General features: G+C 44.8%; 1 protein-coding gene across 1 annotated transcript in view; it reads right to left on the bottom strand.

Moving 5' to 3' along the window:
* Window positions 1–18,648, bottom strand: part of COL8A1 (collagen type VIII alpha 1 chain) — a 167,555-nt gene extending 148,907 nt beyond the window's left edge. The window contains exon 1 of the mRNA XM_063956262.1: window positions 18,546–18,648. Coding sequence (XP_063812332.1) covers window positions 18,546–18,587 — 42 coding nt within the window. The 5' untranslated portion in view covers window positions 18,588–18,648. The remainder of the gene's footprint in view (window positions 1–18,545) is intronic.
* Window positions 18,649–21,477: the final 2,829 nt, after the last annotated feature.

The following is a 21,477-nucleotide window of genomic DNA, read 5'->3' on the forward strand; positions in this document are numbered from 1 at the left end:
ACTTCAACCTGCAATGAGCAGGCGAGTTGTTATCAGAAGACTTGCTTGAAGTCACAAAGGTTAGCAGACTGACGACTTGGCACTTGGAAGCACTATTACAGACAATGGTATTAACAGGCTACTTTAGACCAGGCCTGGCCAACCTGTGGCTCTCCAACTGTTGTAAAACTACACGTCCCAGCATGCCCTGCCACAGTTTTGCCATTAGGGAATGCTAAAACTGTGGCAGAGCATGCTGGGATGCAGGGACGTGCAGTCAGGATAGGCATACCCTGTTATACTCCCTGTCAAACTCCTAATGATTAGAATAATACACGGTTGAGTCACATTATTATGACCACCAGCTAATAGAGTAACCACCGTTTGCAGCACAGACAGCAGCTAGATGGGCTGAACTGTCGTTTTAGACACATGTCTGGTAGCCCCCAGGTTTATTTTGAAAGTAAGCGTAGGTGGTCGGTACTCACACACCTTCGAAGCCCACATTCACTTCTCACATTTGTCCAGTCATGATACACCTTAACCACAGCAGCACGCTGTGTCAGACATACTGCCACCCTTGGCCTGAAAGCCGATAATCATCTCTTTTTGCAACTCGGATTAATCAGCCCTTTTACCCATGACAGCAACGAGTTATGGGGGTAATTCAGAGTTGATCGCAGCTGCAAATTTGTTAGCAGTTGGGCAAAACCATGTGCACTGCAGGGGGGCAAATATAACATTTGCAGAGAGAGTTAGATATGGGTGGGTTATTTTGTTTCTGTACAGGGTAAATACTGTCTGCTTTATTTTTACACTGCAATTTAGATTTCAGTTTGAACACACCCCACCCAAATCTAACTCTCTCTGCACATGTTATATCTGCCCCCCCAGCAGTGCACATGGTTTTGACCAACTACTAACAAATTTGCTGCTGCGATCAACTCTGAATTAGGCCCTATGTGTGTGCAGACGGCCTATCGCACACCTTATATACCCAATAAGCCAGCGCACAACATGTCAAGTACTTCATAGGCTACGCACAACCAATGTCAAATGTAGGAGCTGGTCATAATAATGTGACTTGACCATGTACAAAGATGATAATTATAACAAACATCTTTATTGTAATCCTTTTAATAGTTAACACTCACCAGTTCTGTAGAGATCCCTGGAGCTACAGGGAGACGAGAGATGAGGCAGCAACAGCAAGAAAAAAAGCAATTGTTTCCCCAGCACACTGAATGGATAACAGTAACCAGATATAAATCCCACATGATAATAGAATTCAGAGATCTTCGTTACACATATTTGCGCAAATGTGTGGTTAAGCCCCAAAGCCGCATCAAGGCCTCTCTGTATATTTGGGGTCCCTAGCGCTATATCTAGGTGCAGGGTGTGGCACCCCAAAACACCAGAATGAGCCAGAAAGCACAGCGTGACATACCAGTGTAAAAAACTATAGTGTTAATAAATTAGTATTTAGGAAGCCGAAGCTATAGAGGGGGTGATACAAACATGAAATGTAATTAAAATAGAGAAATAGTGTTAGAAAATTAATAAGTGAAAAGTGTTAATAGAATGTAAAGGTATGCCACACTAAAGCCATCCAGCTCAGCCAGTCCAGAGGCACCACACCTCACACCTCCATTACCCCAATCTGGGTCTAATATTAACCAGCAAGGAGTCACATGATAATGGCTCCTTACTAAAATATGTCTAAGCTAAGAGCTACTTACCTTGGAGCAACCCCATAATGCTCCATGTGGCATGTCAGGGCCTGCACCTCCTCCTAATGCAGAAACCTCTCTGCCTCTCACAACATACATATAGATTGGTAAATGCTCAATTAGCTTAGTGATATCATTCAGGTGCTCGAAAGGAAGGGGTATTTCTGAGCAAGAAAAAAAGCAATTGTTTCCCCAGTGCTGGGGAAACAATTGCTTTTTTTCTTGCTCAGAAATACCCCTTCCTTTCGAGCACCTGAATGATATCACTAAGCTAATTGAGCATTTACCAATCTATATGTATGAGGCAGCAACAGCTCTGCCTCGGTTCTACAGTCAGACACTGCTATGCAGAGCTGGGGGCAGGGTCACACCACTGGCAATAACGCTGCACATAAAGTATGCTAATAGAGGCATGCCTCTGAGTGTGGGGCTGTGCCTTGTGCACTGATGGACACTTGGATGTGTCATGTGACCATGAAGAGCAAGGTAGTCGGGGCTCAGTCAGAAGCAATAAGACGCAGGGATGCAGGTGAGAGACTCGATGGACGCTGTAGCTTAGTGTAGTGAGGGGAGAGTTACAGTGAGTAGGGGGTGAGACAGGCTCCCTGAATCCAGACTCATCCCCATATGTCCCTCTCCAGCTATTCACCTCATCGCACATCACTACTGGAAGTGTAGTTTCACAGCAGCTGGAGAGACACAGGTTGGCCAGGCCTGCTTTAGACTACTGCAGTAACCAGGTTGTAAAGGGGAGGCAGAACCAGACTGGGACCGGAATGAAGGACACACACTTGAAGAAATGCAGACTGGACCTGACTGAATCCAGAATGAAGAATAACAGGCTTGAGTCGGACTGGAAGCAGAGTAGTATAGCAAGCTGAATCGGACTGTAACCAGAGAGGATAGCAAGCTGGAACCTGGCTTAGACCAGAGGAGACAGCAGGCTTGAACTGGACTGGGACTAGATTGGGACTGGAGGAGACAGCAAGCTTAAACCAGACTGGAACCGGCGGAGACGACAGACTTGAACCGAAGTGGAACTGGAGGAAACAGTATACTTGAACCAAATTGGAACTGGAGGACAGCAAACTTGAACTGGACTAGAACCTGATGAGACGGCAGGCTTGATCCGGACTGGAAGCAGAGCAGTATAGCAGGCTTGAACCAGACTGAAACTGGAAGAACCCTGGGAGCGTGCACCGGCCATCGCTGCAGCATACACACTGGGCGATATTGTAAAAATTTCACTCAGGAGGGTAAAAATGAGCGATATTGTTTACAAAATCACCTAGTGTGTACCCACCATAAGTTGTGAGCAGGGTGGATATGCGCAAGTAAAAATAGTATGATTGGGAGACAGACGGAGGAGAAGGAAGGGTGTTGTCAACTGATAAAGATAAGGTGGGAGGTAGGTGACTCTGGAAGGTGGAAGACTATAAGCAAAGTTTTAGTCATATTGAATCTGATGCTGAGTGCACAGAAATAAATGCAAAGAAACTGAGGAATAGGGGGATGGTAGATGACCACTACAAAATGTTGAACTGGGTTAAAGAGGCAAAAAGATTGGTGTCAGATGGGGAGAGACAAGAGTCATTGGAGGCGGAGAGGGTTATGGAGGTGGTGATAAAGAGGTTGGGAGATGAAAGAAGGGGGGAGATGTACTAACCAGTGAAAAGAGTGGAGAAGTGAGCCACTGGAGAAGTTGCCCATGGCAACCAATCAGCACTGAAGCAACACTTATGATTTGCATACTATAAAATTATACAGATCAGCTGATTGGTTGCCATAGGCTCACTTCTCCACTCTTTTCACATATTAGTACATCTCCCAATTAGGACCTTATTCAGAGCTGATCGCTATGGCTGTGAATGCTCTGGAGGCCACGGTTTTCCAGTCTGCACGTGCCAGCTATCATGATGCGGTCTCATCCTGGAAGGATGCGATCACATCATGACTGATAGGCAACGGGCATCCGGGGGCGGTGTTGGGGGGGGGGAGCAAGAAAGGCAGGTGTATCATGGCCGTTTTCAGGGTGACCTGAAAACGTCACGTGCATTTCCTGTGAGTGGAAACATGGCGCCGGATTGCCTGCAATCAGATTGCATACCCACAGAATGAACCACAACATAACACTTTGCCTCCTCTCCAGGAATTCCTTGGATAGGGGGGATCAACTAGGAAGGTCTGGGAAGTAGAGAGATGTAGTGTAGTAGTCCATTTCATTGCAGCCCCACCCCTGCTCTGCAAGGCAGGAGTTACAGCATCATGCAACAGAGTGGGGGATAATGACATGTTTCACAATGAATCCCATCATGGGCGTGATTCAGGAGGTTGGGATGGACATTCAGAAAGTAGGCAAGCACGCCTTGAAGTACGTACGTCAGGTTGCCCGTCACAGTGCTGTAATACAGAATGACTACAGATAATACAGATCCTCAGTAGCAGAAGGAATTATTTTTATAGTCGCCATAATGAAATAGTATATGGATTAAGCAATCCCTCCTAACAGAACCATGTCTATCTGCCTTTTTACTGGCGATTTGACACCCCTGTTTTCTGCCACTCTGTGCCTGGGTATACAGTATATGGCCTTTCCACAAATCTGGGTCTGACTACAATCGGAACGTGTTCCGTCTCCCTGGCAGCACATAGTGCTACTTCTGAAGTGCTCTGATATGTGCTACAGATTTTTGGCTTAAAATGGCTAAAACAGGAGTTGAGCGTTCTGTAGTGCACAGTATCAAAAATGTGCTATTGTTGGCACGTGCACAGCGGCCGTAATACTGTAGTACAACTTAACAAGCAGCAGCGAGCATTTCCAAAGTGGAAAATAATATGTAAAGCTTTGGAGAGACAGTGATGTGTGTACTGATATAAACATTACAACAACAAAAGAAATCAACCTATAATTCACGGTATCCGTTCAGATGGTCGACCATGTTATGGTCGACAGTCATTAGGTCGACCACTATTGGTCGACATGGACATGGTCGACATGGACACATGGTCGACACATGAAAATGGTCGACACATGAAAAGGTCGACGTGAGTTTTTTAACTTTTTTTTCTTTTGGGGAACTTTTCCATACTTTACGATCCACGTGGACTACGATTGGAACGGTAATCTGTGCCGAGCGAAGCAGTAGCGGAGCGAAGGCACCATGCCTAATTGGGGTTCCCACTTCCCAGTCACTTTACGCAAAAAACGACACCCAAAAAAGTAAAAAAACTCATGTCGACCTTTTCATGTGTCGACCATTTTCATGTGTCGACCATGTGTCCATGTCGACCATGTCAATGTCGACCAATAGTGGTCGACCTAATGAATGTCGACCATAACAGGGTCGACCATTCATACCGGAACCATAATTCACTACACCGTACTACTACAGTAAATATCAATGGACTTTTAAATACAAATGATAAAGATGCAGCACATAGATAAATCAGAGCTGCAGGAAAAAGCCAAGTTTCAGAACCTTTATAACTTATCACGAGAGTGCTGTTAATTTACAGCAAGTATAATGTCCTGTATAAAGAACACCTAAACTTCACTCTTTATCCACTTTATATGGTACTAACAACGCGGTATCGCCCACTGAAAAATATAACAATATAACTAGAGATGAGCGGGTTCGGTTCCTCGGAATCCGAACCCGCCCGAACTTCATTTTTTTTTACACGGGGCCGAGCGACTCGGATCTTCCCGCCTTGCTCGGTTAACCCGAGCGCGCCCGAACGTCATCATCCCGCTGTCGGATTCTCGCGAGGCTCGGATTCTATCGCGAGACTCGTATTCTATATAAGGAGCCGCGCGTCGCCGCCATTTTCACACGTGCATTGAGATTCATAGGGAGAGGACGTGGCTGGCGTCCTCTCCGTTTATAGAGAAGAGAGTGAGACTAGAGTAGAGAGAGACACAGAAGTAATTTTGGGGAGCATTAGGAGGAGTACTACTACTTGCTGAAGTGATAGATAGATAGTGTGACTGTATAATGTATATCTGACTTGTGGGGGAGACACTGACAGTGGGGAGCAGTTAGAGTCTGAGAGCAGGACTCAGGAGTACATATAACGTACAGTGCACACTTTTGCTGCCAGAGTGCCACACTGCCATTGTGACCACACTGACCACCAGTATAATATATATTGTGATTGTCTGCTTAGGAGTACTACTTGCAAGTTGCTGATAGTGTGACCAGTGACCTGACCACCAGTTTAATAATCACCACCAGTTTAATATATATAATATATATATATAATTGTATATAATATATATATAATATTGTATACCACCTACCCGTGTTTTTTTTTTTTCTTTCTTCTTCTTTATACATACTACTATAGTAGCTTACTGTAGCAGTCTGCGGTGCTGCTGAGCTGACAGTGTCCAGCAGGTCCGTCATCAGTCATTACATAATAAATATATATACCTGTCCGGCTGCAGTACTAGTGATATTATATATATATATATATTGATTTCATCTCATTATCATCCAGTCTATATTAGCAGCAGACACAGTACGGTAGTCCACGGCTGTAGCTACCTCTGTGTCGGCAGTCGCTCGTCCATCCATAATTGTATACCACCTACCCGTGGTTTTTTTTTTTCTTTCTTCTTTATACATACTACTATAGTAGCTTACTGTAGCAGTCTGCGGTGCTGCTGAGCTGACAGTGTCCAGCAGGTCCGTCATCAGTCATTACATAATAAATATATCTACCTGTCCGGCTGCAGTACTAGTGTGATATTATATATATATATATATATATATTGATTTCATCTCATTATCATCCAGTCTATATTAGCAGCAGACACAGTACGGTAGTCCACGGCTGTAGCTACCTCTGTGTCGGCAGTCGCTCGTCCATCCATAATTGTATACCACCTACCCGTGGTTTTTTTCTTTTTCTTTCTTCTTTATACATACTACTATAGTAGCTTACTGTAGCAGTCTGCGGTGCTGCTGAGCTGACAGTGTCCAGCAGGTCCGTCATCAGTCATTACATAATAAATATATATACCTGTCCGGCTGCAGTACTAGTGATATTATATATATATATATATTGATTTCATCTCATTATCATCCAGTCTATATTAGCAGCAGACACAGTACGGTAGTCCACGGCTGTAGCTACCTCTGTGTCGGCAGTCGCTCGTCCATCCATAAGTATACTAGTATCCATCCATCTCCATTGTTTACCTGAGGTGCCTTTTAGTTGTGCCTATTAAAATATGGAGAACAAAAATGTTGAGGTTCCAAAATTAGGGAAAGATCAAGATCCACTTCCACCTCGTGCTGAAGCTGCTGCCACTAGTCATGGCCGAGACGATGAAATGCCAGCAACGTCGTCTGCCAAGGCCGATGCCCAATGTCATAGTACAGAGCATGTAAAGTCCAAAACACCAAATATCAGTAAAAAAAGGACTCCAAAATCTAAAATAAAATTGTCGTCGGAGAAGCGTAAACTTGCCAATATGCCATTTACCACACGGAGTGGCAAGGAACGGCTGAGGCCCTGGCCTATGTTCATGGCTAGTGGTACAGCTTCACATGAGGATGGAAGCACCCAGCCTCTCGCTAGAAAAATGAAAAGACTCAAGCTGGCAAAAGCACAGCAAAGAACTGTGCGTTCTTCGAAATCCCAAATCCACAAGGAGAGTCCAATTGTGTCGGTTGCGATGCCTGACCTTCCCAACACTGGACGTGAAGAGCATGCGCCTTCCACCATTTGCACGCCCCCTGCAAGTGCTGGAAGGAGCACCCGCAGTCCAGTTCCTGATAGTCAGATTGAAGATGTCAGTGTTGAAGTACACCAGGATGAGGAGGATATGGGTGTTGCTGGCGCTGGGGAGGAAATTGACAAGGAGGATTCTGATGGTGAGGTGGTTTGTTTAAGTCAGGCACCCGGGGAGACACCTGTTGTCCGTGGGAGGAATATGGCCGTTGACATGCCTGGTGAAAATACCAAAAAAATCAGCTCTTCGGTGTGGAAGTATTTCAACAGAAATGCGGACAACATTTGTCAAGCCGTGTGTTGCCTTTGTCAAGCTGTAATAAGTAGGGGTAAGGACGTTAACCACCTCGGAACATCCTCCCTTATACGTCACCTGCAGCGCATTCATAATAAGTCAGTGACAAGTTCAAAAACTTTGGGCGACAGCGGAAGCAGTCCACTGACCAGTAAATCCCTTCCGTTTGTAACCAAGCTCACGCAAACCACCCCACCAACTCCCTCAGTGTCAATTTCCTCCTTCCCCAGGAATGCCAATAGTCCTGCAGGCCATGTCACTGGCAATTCTGACGATTCCTCTCCTGCCTGAGATTCCTCCGATGCATCCTTGCGTGTAACGCCTACTGCTGCTGGTGCTGCTGTTGTTGCTGCTGGGAGTCGATGGTCATCCCAGAGGGGAAATCGTAAGACCACTTTTACTACTTCCACCAAGCAATTGACTGTCCAACAGTCCTTTGCGAGGAAGATGAAATATCACAGCAGTCATCCTGCTGCAAAGCGGATAACTGAGGCCTTGGCATCCTGGGTGGTGAGAAACGTGGTTCCGGTATCCATCATTACTGCAGAGCCAACTAGAGACTTGTTGGAGGTACTGTGTCCCCGGTACCAAATACCATCTAGGTTCCATTTCTCTAGGCAGGCGATACCGAAAATGTACACAGACCTCAGAAAAAGAGTCACCAGTGTCCTAAAAAATGCAGCTGTACCCAATGTCCACTTAACCACGGACATGTGGACAAGTGGAGCAGGGCAGGGTCAGGACTATATGACTGTGACAGCCCACTGGGTAGATGTATGGACTCCCGCCGCAAGAACAGCAGCGGCGGCACCAGTAGCAGCATCTCGCAAACGCCAACTCTTTCCTAGGCAGGCTACGCTTTGTATCACCGGTTTCCAGAATACGCACACAGCTGAAAACCTCTTACGGCAACTGAGGAAGATCATCGCGGAATGGCTTACCCCAATTGGACTCTCCTGTGGATTTGTGGCATCGGACAACGCCAGCAATATTGTGTGTGCATTAAATCTGGGCAAATTCCAGCACGTCCCATGTTTTGCACATACCTTGAATTTGGTGGTGCAGAATTTTTTAAAAAACGACAGGGGCGTGCAAGAGATGCTGTCGGTGGCCAGAAGAATTGCGGGACACTTTCGGCGTACAGGCACCACGTACAGAAGACTGGAGCAACACCAAAAACGCCTGAACCTGCCCTGCCATCATCTGAAGCAAGAAGTGGTAACGAGGTGGAATTCAACCCTATATATGCTTCAGAGGTTGGAGGAGCAGCAAAAGGCCATTCAAGCCTATACAATTCAGCACGATATAGGAGGTGGAATGCACTTGTCTCAAGCGCAGTGGAGAATGATTTCAACGTTGTGCAAGGTTCTGCTGCCCTTTGAACTTGCCACACGTGAAGTCTGTTCAGACACTGCCAGCCTGAGTCAGGTCATTCCCCTCATCAGGCTTTTGCAGAAGAAGCTGGAGACATTGAAGGAGGAGCTAACACGGAGCGATTCCGCTAGGCATGTGGGACTTGTGGATGGAGCCCTTAATTCGCTTAACAAGGATTCACGGGTGGTCAATCTGTTGAAATCAGAGCACTACATTTTGGCCACCGTGCTCGATCCTAGATTTAAAACCTACCTTGGATCTCTCTTTCCGGCAGACACAAGTCTGCTGGGGTTCAAAGACCTGCTGGTGAGAAAATTGTCAAGTCAAGCGGAACGCGACCTGTCAACATCTCCTCCTTCACATTCTCCCGCAACTGGGGGTGCGAGGAAAAGGCTCAGAATTCCGAGCCCACCCGCTGGCGGTGATACAGGGCAGTCTGGAGCGACTGCTGATGCTGACATCTGGTCCGGACTGAAGGACCTGTCAACGATTACGGACATGTCGTCTACTGTCACTGCATATGATTCTCTCCCCATTGAAAGAATGGTGGAGGATTATATGAGTGACCGCATCCAAGTAGGCACGTCACACAGTCCGTACTTATACTGGCAGGAAAAAGAGGCAATTTGGAGGCCCTTGCACAAACTGGCTTTATTCTACCTAAGTTGCCCTCCCACAAGTGTGTACTCCGAAAGAGTGTTTAGTGCCGCCGCTCACCTTGTCAGCAATCGGCGTACGAGGTTACTTCCAGAAAATGTGGAGAAGATGATGTTCATTAAAATGAATTATAATCAATTCCTCCGTGGAGACATTGACCAGCAGCAATTGCCTCCACAAAGTACACAGGGAGCTGAGATGGTGGATTCCAGTGGGGACGAATTGATAATCTGTGAGGAGGGGGATGTACACGGTGATATATCGGAGGATGATGATGAGGTGGACATCTTGCCTCTGTAGAGCCAGTTTGTGCAAGGAGAGATTAATTGCTTCTTTTTTGGTGGGGGTCCAAACCAACCCGTCATTTCAGTCACAGTCGTGTGGCAGACCCTGTCACTGAAATGATGGGTTGGTTAAAGTGTGCATGTCCTGTTTATACAACATAAGGGTGGGTGGGAGGGCCCAAGGACAATTCCATCTTGCACCTCTTTTTTTCTTTAATTTTTCTTTGCGTCATGTGCTGTTTGGGGAGTGTTTTTTGGAAGGGCCATCCTGCGTGACACTGCAGTGCCACTCCTAGATGGGCCAGGTGTTTGTGTCGGCCACTAGGGTCGCTTATCTTACTCACACAGCTACCTCATTGCGCCTCTTTTTTTCTTTGCGTCATGTGCTGTTTGGGGAGTGTTTTTTGGAAGGGCCATCCTGCGTGACACTGCAGTGCCACTCCTAGATGGGCCCGGTGTTTGTGTCGGCCACTAGGGTCGCTTATCTTACTCACACAGCTACCTCATTGCGCCTCTTTTTTTCTTTGCGTCATGTGCTGTTTGGGGAGTGTTTTTTGGAAGGGCCATCCTGCGTGACACTGCAGTGCCACTCCTAGATGGGCCCGGTGTTTGTGTCGGCCACTAGGGTCGCTTAGCTTAGTTATCCAGCGACCTCGGTGCAAATTTTAGGACTAAAAATAATATTGTGAGGTGTGAGGTATTCAGAATAGACTGAAAATGAGTGGAAATTATGGTTTTTGAGGTTAATAATACTTTGGGATCAAAATGACCCCCAAATTCTATGATTTAAGCTGTTTTTTAGTGTTTTTTGAAAAAAACACCCGAATCCAAAACACACCCGAATCCGACAAAAAAAATTCGGTGAGGTTTTGCCAAAACGCGGTCGAACCCAAAACACGGCCGCGGAACCGAACCCAAAACCAAAACACAAAACCCGAAAAATTTCAAGTGCACATCTCTAAATATAACTAATCATCAACAAGTTCATTGCTCTAATAAATCCAGACCACACGCTGAATGTTTTTATAGAGTTTAATGTAATTGTTTAATTGTTATCTTTATAGGGTGATTCAAAAGTCGCAGTACACCTTTGTCAAAGTCGCAGGACACCCTTTTGTTTCAAAAACTGTGCTGGAAATGGAAAAACTGACTTAGATTCAAGATGGCAGATTTCAAGATGGCGCCCATGTTCGGTACATACCCTAAAAGATAGCCCACCTCACCCATCTCTTACTGGAGTATTCAGTTTTCCCATTTCCAGCACAGTTTTTGAAAGAAAAGGGTGTACTGCGACTTTTGAATCACCCTGTACATTCTTTGTAATACATGAATAGCGGTGTTCCTAATACACCCCAAGTGGATGGATTCCACAAGTGTCTGATTCTAAATAATCTCATCAGTCTCAGGTTATAGGAGAGATACAGTATACAGATGTAGCCAGGCTAAACTTTGCTGCGATACAGCATGCTGCAGCACGGCTTGCTGTATGGCGTGCCAGGCTGCGACTATTCACGGCCGCTGATTGCTCCATTAATTCTTGAAATGCAATGATCGCTGGCTTAGAGGCACATCATGTAGCATGCCGTGATGCAACGTGCCGCATCGCAGTAAGATGAACATGGTACATCTGTATCAAACCTTTGACAGAGATAAAAGTGGAGAAGATTCCCAAACCAAACAATACGCTTCTGTCTTATCTAGCACAGTTTAAATGGGTTCAGTATGATTTGCCGGTGCAGGGGGTGCCGGCGGTCACAATACAAACACCGGCATCACGATAGTTGAAAACCCGACAGTGTTCCCGCCCTCTCCCCTACCCCCTAACCCTCCTCTCCCCTACCCCCTAACCTCCCCCCTTAGTGCCTGACCCCAACTTTCCCTCAGTGGTGCCTAAACCTAACCCCCCTGCTCCGCAGCCTAAGCCTAACCCTCCCCCATTAGTGCCTAAACCTAACCTCCCTTCGGTGATGCCTAACCCTAACCCCCCTTCTCACAGCCCAACCCTAACCTCCCACCCGACAACCTAAGACCTAACCCACCTGGGTGGCGACTAAACCTAGACTCCTCCCCCCCCCCCCCCCCCAGGCCCTAACCCGCCCGCTATACTTACATTCGGGATGTTAGCTGTCAGGATTCCGGCGTTGGCATTCTGACGGTTGTCAGGATTCTGGCATCGACACTCCGACTGCCAGGATCCTGACAGCTGGTATCTTGACTGCATTCCATTTTAAAAAAATGACAGAAACTCTATCTATAATATCTATATATTAATAGTAGAAGAATGACTTTTATGAGTGACATATTTCTATGATGCAGTGGTCTGAGCAGGGCACATCATATACAAAAATAAAGGTCTTGGTCCGTAGTTTTGCAAATGCGTTGTAACTGGATGATTCATTTCGATGTTATGTGGCAAAACGTCCACCCGTCATTTACAATGAATCACCATTGTGCTCTGTGAAAATGTGACAATTGATGAACTCTGCCTGTGCACTTGCTGGGTGACTTGTAACATGTGACCTGCCAGGTGGTCTGGAAACTGTGACAGTTATTTGCAGCCGCCCACTAAGAGGTGTATTCAATAAGTGTCGTAAGCTGCCTACTTGTCGGAAAGACGGCAGCTTCCGACAGGTTTAGGTCGGAAGGGGTTCCGACCTATTCAATACTGGCTGTTTTTTTCCGACAAGTCGGGAATTCCCGACTTGTCGGAAAACACGTGGATTGTCGGATTAGCCGCGGATCCACGTGTTCCGCGACCAAATCCGACAGATTTTGGCCCAGGTTCCGACAATGTCAATCCGACTTTTTTTAAAGTCAAATTAACATTGTCGGAACCGGGGAGATGAGACGCGTGAGGCAGCCGAAGGTGCAGTCGGTGAGCTGAGGAGCGGGTATGGGTGAGTATTGTCAGTGGCAGCAGCAGCAGCATGGATCGGCACTCAGCAACTCACTGACAATTGTCGGGAGCGGCCAAATCAGACCCATTGAATACTCACCTGTCCCATTGAATACTCACCTGTAGGAAAAGACCCGACAGGTATTGAATACACCCCATATGCAGAGATTTTTCGAAATTCGATTCCTAATGATGAAAAGTAAAATTTTCCGCCCAGCAAACGTTTGTTCCATTGAAACCGAGCACATCAGCTAGTACAATATGAATAATATTATAATACGGGTATTTTACTTTAGATTATATTACTATATTGATGATTATGGATGTCATCAGTTTTGATAAATACAGGACACATTCGGAAACCTACAGTAGATTAGAGACTACGACCTGGAACATGAGTTTAGTATGTCTAAGACAGATTCTACAATTAAAAATTGATAAGTGGTTGCTATGTGTTATCTACTTTCCTCTAAGTTGCCCCAACACTGATTAACTTGATTTGTAGTCACTAAACTTATACAAAGACAAAATTGTATTTTTTAAGTTTTGTTTCTGAGGAAAAGACAGATGAGATAGTACAGCAAGGCTTATACTGTCAATGAGAGATTTGGGAAGGCTTTTCAGGAACTGTCTCACCGTTCCACCCGCGTACTGCGTGTCCCGTGGAGGGAAAAAGTTAGGGGGGGAACTCTCTCACCACTGTTCTGTATAGTGGGTAGAGCCTGGGGCAGCTGAGCATCTCTGGGATTGCTGGGCATGCCCCCTGGGGTGATGGAAACATGGGGGAGGGAGTTCCGCAGGCCTTGCCCCAATTCATGAGACCATGCCACCTTGTCAGGCGTGCGTGGCTGCAACATGCACAGGGGTCCCTACTTCACATTGCAGCCTGTTAGCAGGTATGCATGATGTAATGAGCGGTGACTCTTTGGAACACCTCTGAGCTCATTCTGCAAGGTGACATCCTCTCCTACTTCTCTCCTCAATCATCACATGATATGGTGAGAGCTTTGTGAGATGGGGGTCTATTAACTAAGCCTTGGATGGAGATAAAGTGGACGGAAATAAAGTACCAGCCAATCAGCTACTAACTGCCATGTCACAGGCTGGGTTTGAAAAATGACAGTTAGGAGCCGATTGGCTGGTACTTTGGGGGTCATTCCGAGTTGTTCGCTCGTTATTTTTTTCTCGCAACGGAGTGATTAGTCGCTAATGCGCATGCGCAATGTCCGCAGTGCGACTGCGCCAAGTAAATTTGCTATGCAGTTAGGAATTTTACTCACGGCATTACGAGGTTTTTTCTTCGTTCTGGTGATCGTAATGTGATTGACAGGAAGTGGGTGTTTCTGGGCGGAAACTGGCCGTTTTATGGGTGTGTGCGAAAAAACGCTGCCGTTTCTGGGAAAAACGCGGGAGTGGCTGGAGAAACGGAGGAGTGTCTGGCCGAACGCTGGGTGTGTTTGTGACGTCAAACCAGGAACGAAACTGACTGAACTGATCGCAGATGCCGAGTAAGTCTGGAGCTACTCAGAAACTGCTAAGAAGTGTCTATTCGCAATTCTGCTAATCTTTCGTTCGCAATTTTACTATGCTAAGATTCACTCCCAGTAGGCGGCGGCTTAGCGTGTGCAAAGCTGCTAAAAGCAGCTTGCGAGCGAACAACTCGGAATGAGGGCCTTTATCTCCATCCACTTTATCTCCATCTAAGGATTAGTAAATAGACCCCATGGTGTCTGTGTCTGTCGTCTTCCCCCCCGGGAAGATTTTAAAAGGTGACAAGAATTTGTAATAGCATAGCTATAGATGATACATGCTTAAAAGCTATTTAACATATTAATATATTACTGGCAAGTAAAAAAAAAACATGGTGGCCAAATAAAATTGTACACCAACATTATAGGATTGCTAATGCACTGAGCACAGAATTTACTATTTTATTACCTTTTGGAGGAAAAAACAGGCTATTTACTGAATACCTAAAAAAAACAATTGCTCCTATAAACTTTTTTGTAATATACGTAACAACTACAAAAGTTTAACAGCAAAAAGTCCCATTTAAGTGGCAATATTTAAATTCAGCAGAATATCAATAACAGATGCGCTGGTAGACGGGGATTTGTTCTAGTAGCTGAAGCCTCATTTACCATCCAATGCAATTCAAGAGTTCTGTAGAACAGATATTGAAGCAAATTTCCTTTGTATTATTCTTTTGTGGGATATATTTAATGCGGCGGAGCCCCAGAGCTAAATGTTGTTATGGGTTTGCTTTAATGTCAAGAGCCTGGTTATTATATATAAAAAAGCTCTATAGAAATGTAAAATAGTAATAAAAACCAGAGGTCTGACCAAACACACTGCCAGAACTCCAGAGACTGGTAAGAAAAACATGAGTGTTTATATAAGAAATGAAAGCGCAATCTGATAACATCAAAAGAAAAAAAAATTCTCTCTTTTCTTTTTGTATTTTTTTGCTAGATCCTTTAATTTGACAGTTGTTCAGTAATCATACTGTACAATAATAATGTACTGCATGCCAGGTTTCCACAGAGTGTAGCACAAGATCCCTTAGGTGTGTTACAAAGGTAGTTAGGTTTAAACAAGGTTTGTTATATGAGGTGGTTTTTCACAGTATATTTTACCTTCACGGGAATTTATGATACTCTCCAATATTCAATACAGTCTTCAAATGTATGATAATATGGGCTGGGGGCAAATATTCTTGAGCAGATATATACAGAAGAAAATAAGAGTAAACCAGAGCAAAGAGTGAATTGACCAAACAAACCTTCAAAGAGGAATCCAACCAAATATATTTCTATTTTATTACGTAATCGTGAGTTTGCTTTTTGTAAAGCAGTGGACAATGAGAAAATCAAGGGTACTGGAAGTTCTGATGCACCCAGAAAACGTTTTAAATGTTTATGTCAATGTGCTGTGAAGGCGTCTGGTGTATATAAATTGGGAGTACATACAAAAAGTACAAAGGACTTAGCATAAACACATATTTACCTCCAATTTTGTATACTGCGGGGTCTATTTAATAATAATAATAACAATAATTTTATTTTTATAGCGCGTTTTCTCCAATAGGACTCAACGCGCTTAACAGATACATAGCATAATATAGTACAGAAACAATGAAGGACAGAACAGTTTTTCATAAAATACAGAAGCATAGATAGAAAGGGACATTATGGAAATACCTGAGTAAACAGGAAAGTCTTGAGTCTATTTTTGAAGGATTCTATGGTTGGGACCTTTTGCACTGTGTGGGGAAGTGAGTTCCATAGAGTCGGAGCCGCATGACTAAAAGCTCGACCCCAAGATGAATTACAGGAGATTCTAGGTACTGCTAAAAGGCCTTCATCTACAGATCGCAGTAATCGAGTGGGGCAGTATGGAATCAGAAGCTGCTTCAGGTACCTTGGGCCCTGGTCATGTAGTGCTTTGAAACTCAGTAAGCCAATCTTGAGATTAGCCTTGGATGGAGGTAAAGTGGACGGAGATAAAGGGGGAGATGTACTAAGCAGTGATAAAAGTGGAGAAGTGAGCCAGTGGAGGAGTTGCCCATGGCAACCAACCAGCATTACCGTAACATTTATAATTTGCATACTATAAAAGCATACAGAGTAGCTATTTGGTTACCATGGGCAACTTCTCCACTGGCTCACCTCTCCACTTTTATCACTGCTTAGTACATGTCCTCCAAAGTACCAGCCAAACAGCTCCTAACTGTCATTTTTCAAACCCAGCTTGTGACAAAGCTGATTGGCTGGTACTTTATCTCAGTCCACGTTGTCTCCATCCAAGGCATAGTAAATAGACCCCTATGTCTGTTAGGTATAGATGTTTCAATTACACGATAGAAGAACAGAACAACTGCCACTGTCCAAGCCATAAGAAGTGGGTTGGAATATAGAATCCACCAGATTTCCATGGTAACTTATAAGGCTTGGTCTATGATATTTTACCCTATTTCTCTGATTCATTCCCAGGCCCTCAAGACTGGAGTGGTCTATAACAGCCATACCCATATGGCTAGTTTAGTTGTATAGACTGAAGAGTGTCTGTAAGAGATATCATGAACGACTACCCAAGGAGTACAGTAGCTTATTTTAAGTAGTAAATTACAGGTAGCCAAAAGATTGGGAAAATATAGTCAAACGAAGACAGATTTGTTTCATGCACAGACTCATCTACTGTACGATCCAATACAATGGACCACATTATCATTCACAGCAGAGTCATACAAGACTTTCATTCCCTTCACGCAAAGTGTAACGCCAGCCATTCAAACTGCTATTCCAATAGACGTATCCAAGGATCTAAACTAAACATGGTCTAGCTGCAAAAGGCTCCAACGCTTGTTAGACACCATTGAAAGAAAATAGCAGATATTTGGGTAATTAATAACAAATTTATGCAGAGATAACTCTTTCAAATCAAGACTTCCCTAAATGTGATGCGAATATAATAATGAATTGGCTTTTCTTTAGAAATGATGAAGCTAATGCACTATAAGAACTCTCAGAAAATAATTTATATGCATTATATACACGTTTTAGTTGTGCAAACTGAGGCACTGTACTGCATTACACATTTGTACTGTCTCACTATATAGAATTGGGAGCGATACATGTATCCTCAGGACCCCAAACAGTTCATGTTTTCTAGGTCTCCTCACAGAATTACAAGTGAAATAATAAAGTATCAGTGAGTAATGCCTACACCTGTGCACCTGCTAGGTGATCTGGAAAACCTGAACTGCGTGGGGTCCGGAGGACCAAGTTGGAGAACCACTGATCTACTTTATACAGAACATCCCAGCCACACAGCTATTACACTGATAAACCTGATCATAAAAAACTGTACAACAATATAAAAATGTTATAAACGAGCAACAATAACGAGCGTCATGTAAACGACTCCTGTCCTTTAATTCCATATTTCTCTCGTTACTTCCCAGTATTTACAAAAATTCCTTTAAGAAGTAATTCTGTATTTTATATCTATAGACACACAAGTTTTCTTTTTTTAAATACACAGCTTTCCTGTACAACCCAGTGCCCCAGCTATTTGTCTGGAAGATTAGTTACTAAACTGGGCTGTCAGTTGACTAAAAGTCTCAACAGTGACAATGAAGCTGCAGACATAACTATGGTCCAGAATTCCCAGCGTGCACCTGCTGACAGCTCCTGCAGAGAGAGAGTCACGGATACTACTGTAAGTAGAGAATCTGTCTGCATCTCCTCACTGCACAGTGTTACTGTATAGTAATTTATAAGGCATTCCAGAGCTATGCCACATCCACTTGCACCAGCAAACCACATGTATACATAACACAGTTGTCATCACTCACTGTGACTGAGCACTGTGGCTAATGATGACAGGAAAGCAATATAACACACTATCTATCTATCTATCTATCTATCTATCTATCTATCTATCTATCTATCTATCTATCTATCTCAGAAGGTGGTATTATTGCACACAGAGCCATACTCCCCAACCTGCTCTGACTAGTCCTTGTGTGCAGCAGGTGGCATTTTGAGCCTGGCATAGTTGCTAGACAGTTAAACATGCCATGATCTTACCTTGGTTATGCCAGCTCCAAGGGAAAGGTGTAATGCAGACATGTGACAGTGAGGGACTGGGAAAGTGCTCTGACCACAGCAGTTACCATTCTCCAGGCTTTTATCTGCGGGTGGGAGGAGTGTTCCCCCTGTAGTAGGTGGGCTGAGAATTCAGTGCTGTCTGCACCCTGCTCTCTGCAGTCTGTGTTTACCAGGGAGCACATTGAGAAAGGAAAGTTATATGTGAAAGAATGTGCAACTGGAAGAAAGTGTGTGTAATAAGCATCCAAGCTCTGTGGAACATTCTGCCATCCCAACAGTCAGCAAATCCTTACAGCATGATGATGACCAAATGGACAGAATTGGACTGAATGGGCCTGACTTAGGAAGGAACAGTAGCTGCCTGTACAATGTACTGTTGAGAACATTAGGGCAGAGACCGGTGTGAGTGATTACGTATCTGTGCAGCGCTGAGAAATAGGAGTTTGGCGCTGTATAAATAAGCAATGGTAATAATAGGTCACTTGTGGTATTATGAGAAGTTGATGGTTATTCGCACATTACCCCCTCCATGTTATTGTCACATTACTTTAAGTGAAATTAAACATTTAATTGGCACAGTGAAAGCCTAAATGATGTGTTGCAAGAAATATGAGTTCTTGTAGTTGATTTGCTGACATTCTGCTGCCGTAGGTGAATATACTTCATAGGACTGAATGGTGTGTTGCAGAAACCACCGCAACTTTGTTTGGGGGTATGGGAGGAATATTGGGCATAATTCAGCATGGATCGCTAGTCAGAGAAATTGTAGTTGTCTGCGAGTAGAAAGGCGCCGCCCTGTCAGGAAGAAAAAACGCCCCGTGCAAAATTGCGAATGCATTGCAGATCGCTATCCCTTTGCAAATGCATACACAGTTCCCGGAACATCAAAAAAAATTGCCGTCTAAGCAAATGTGAGTAGGTCTGAGGCTGCCACTAATCTGGGACTGAGACGGCCTGGAAGTAGTCTGCGCTGACGTCAGAGACCCTCCCCAAAAACGCCTGGGCACACCTGAGTTTTTTTGATATACCCAGAAAACACAGGTTTCCGCCAGGAAATGCCGGCTTCCTGTCAGTCAAACAACGGCTACATTGCGATTATGATCTGTACGCAATTTCTGTCACTATTTCCCCTCACACATATGCAATGCGAACGCTATGCATGCGATTTGCGATTTCTGTAATTAGCGATCCACGCTGCATTAGGCCCATTATACGGTTTGAGTTGGCAAAAGTGCAGTAGTCCCCGCTCTCCATGTAGCGGGGCTCCCCCCCATGCCTGTTCCAGCGGACGTTGTGTCTGCAAGGTGATGCCCCATCCCCCTTTATATTTTCTGATGGCTTCTCAGCCATCTTTCCATCTGTGTTTTCAGAAAGTTGGGGCATTAGCCAAAAGCAGCAAAGTCTTTGTCGGCACCATCTTTCAGAATACACCGCTGGAAATAGGATGCCGCTGGGAGGAAGCGCCACATAGTTAGTGAATCTCTCCTGTGTCTATACTGTGCGGCATGAGAACCCATGTGAACAGCACATCCTGCATCCGTCATTGATGTGTCATGGGGAGAAGAGCCATAAATCTGCCAAAAATGACTGGTTTTGCCATAGATAGGGCTTATCCAGGTGTAATCAGCCTGGGATCCGGAAAATGTAATCACTGGGTTTCACTGATGAATGCCTTGCCAGCTATTCCCTGTGATAACATGGGAAAGCTTGTTGTCGCATATTTACAAGGACAGTGGTACCACATGGCCTCTATGCTGTGGCTGTACAAATGAAAAACATGTCTCATTATTAAAATAAAGTAATATTTTTCTTCACTTTTTAAAAGAATAGATAATTATTTTCTGCCTCTGCTGCTTGGTGCTCTCCTTAGTCCAGGCCCTGACACTGGCTGTGAGGTTTAATAAGGGACAGTGCTTATATAATAGCATTCCTCCTCCTCACCAGCTTGGGCTTCCATTGCAGACACTCTTCTCACATTCTATTGTGCCTAAGCTCGCATTCTCCAGGCACTGACTAAGGAATTTAGCACAGAAATAGCATCTGCCTGGTCTTTCCTCTGCTAGCCAGTCTCCTCAGAGTTAAGGGGATATTTAATATACAGAATTATCTCATAAAAGCAGGAAAATGTGATATTTATGTTTTCTGGAGATGGAGATAAATTTGTTTGTTAAAAAAGGGATAACTATCTCTTCTCCAGTGGCAGTTGCAACTTGCAGCACAGTCCAAACTCCAAGTAGGGGAGCCACACAATGGCAGAACTTGAGAGTGGTAGGCCCAGGTGCAAAATTATACTTTGGGCCCCCCTCCTCCATCCCAACCTAAGTTCATAAAATACCACACAGCAGTGGGTGACAGAGGGTGACAGGGAGAGGCAGTGGGTGAAAGGGGGAAAAAGAACAATGTCCTGCACAGTACAGAGCACAGAAGGGCATGTACCTTGGTAGGGCAGGAACACAGCAGCTTCTGCTCTGTCCCTGACAGGGACCCCCCCCCCCCCATAAACTTTCCTCAGTTTGGCACTCAGTCAGGAAGACTCTGACAGTTCTAGTTACACCTGGTGTGAGCTGCCTTTAATTCACAGACAGCAGTAAATCAGAAATAATATACAGCTGTCTGTTAATTAGAGGCAGTATGTAGCTGTGATCATCAGCACTAATAGGTGGCAGGACTCCTCTATCAGTCCAGCACACACAAGGTCATCCCTGCCTACAAGTGGGGTCCAACTCTGCTCTCTGCACTGTGCCATTTATCTGATATTGGTCAAATGGTATAGTCTCGGCAGCAGTGGGCACCTTAGTCCTCAGGGGCCTGGTGCAATGCACCTGCTGCACCAATGATAGCTCCGCCTCTGGAACCACACCAACTGCCACCCTTGAAACGCTGCCAAACATCGCTGTCCAGGTCTCACTGG

This window comes from Pseudophryne corroboree, chromosome 2, assembly GCF_028390025.1.
Source record: "Pseudophryne corroboree isolate aPseCor3 chromosome 2, aPseCor3.hap2, whole genome shotgun sequence".
NCBI lineage: Eukaryota > Metazoa > Chordata > Amphibia > Anura > Myobatrachidae > Pseudophryne > Pseudophryne corroboree.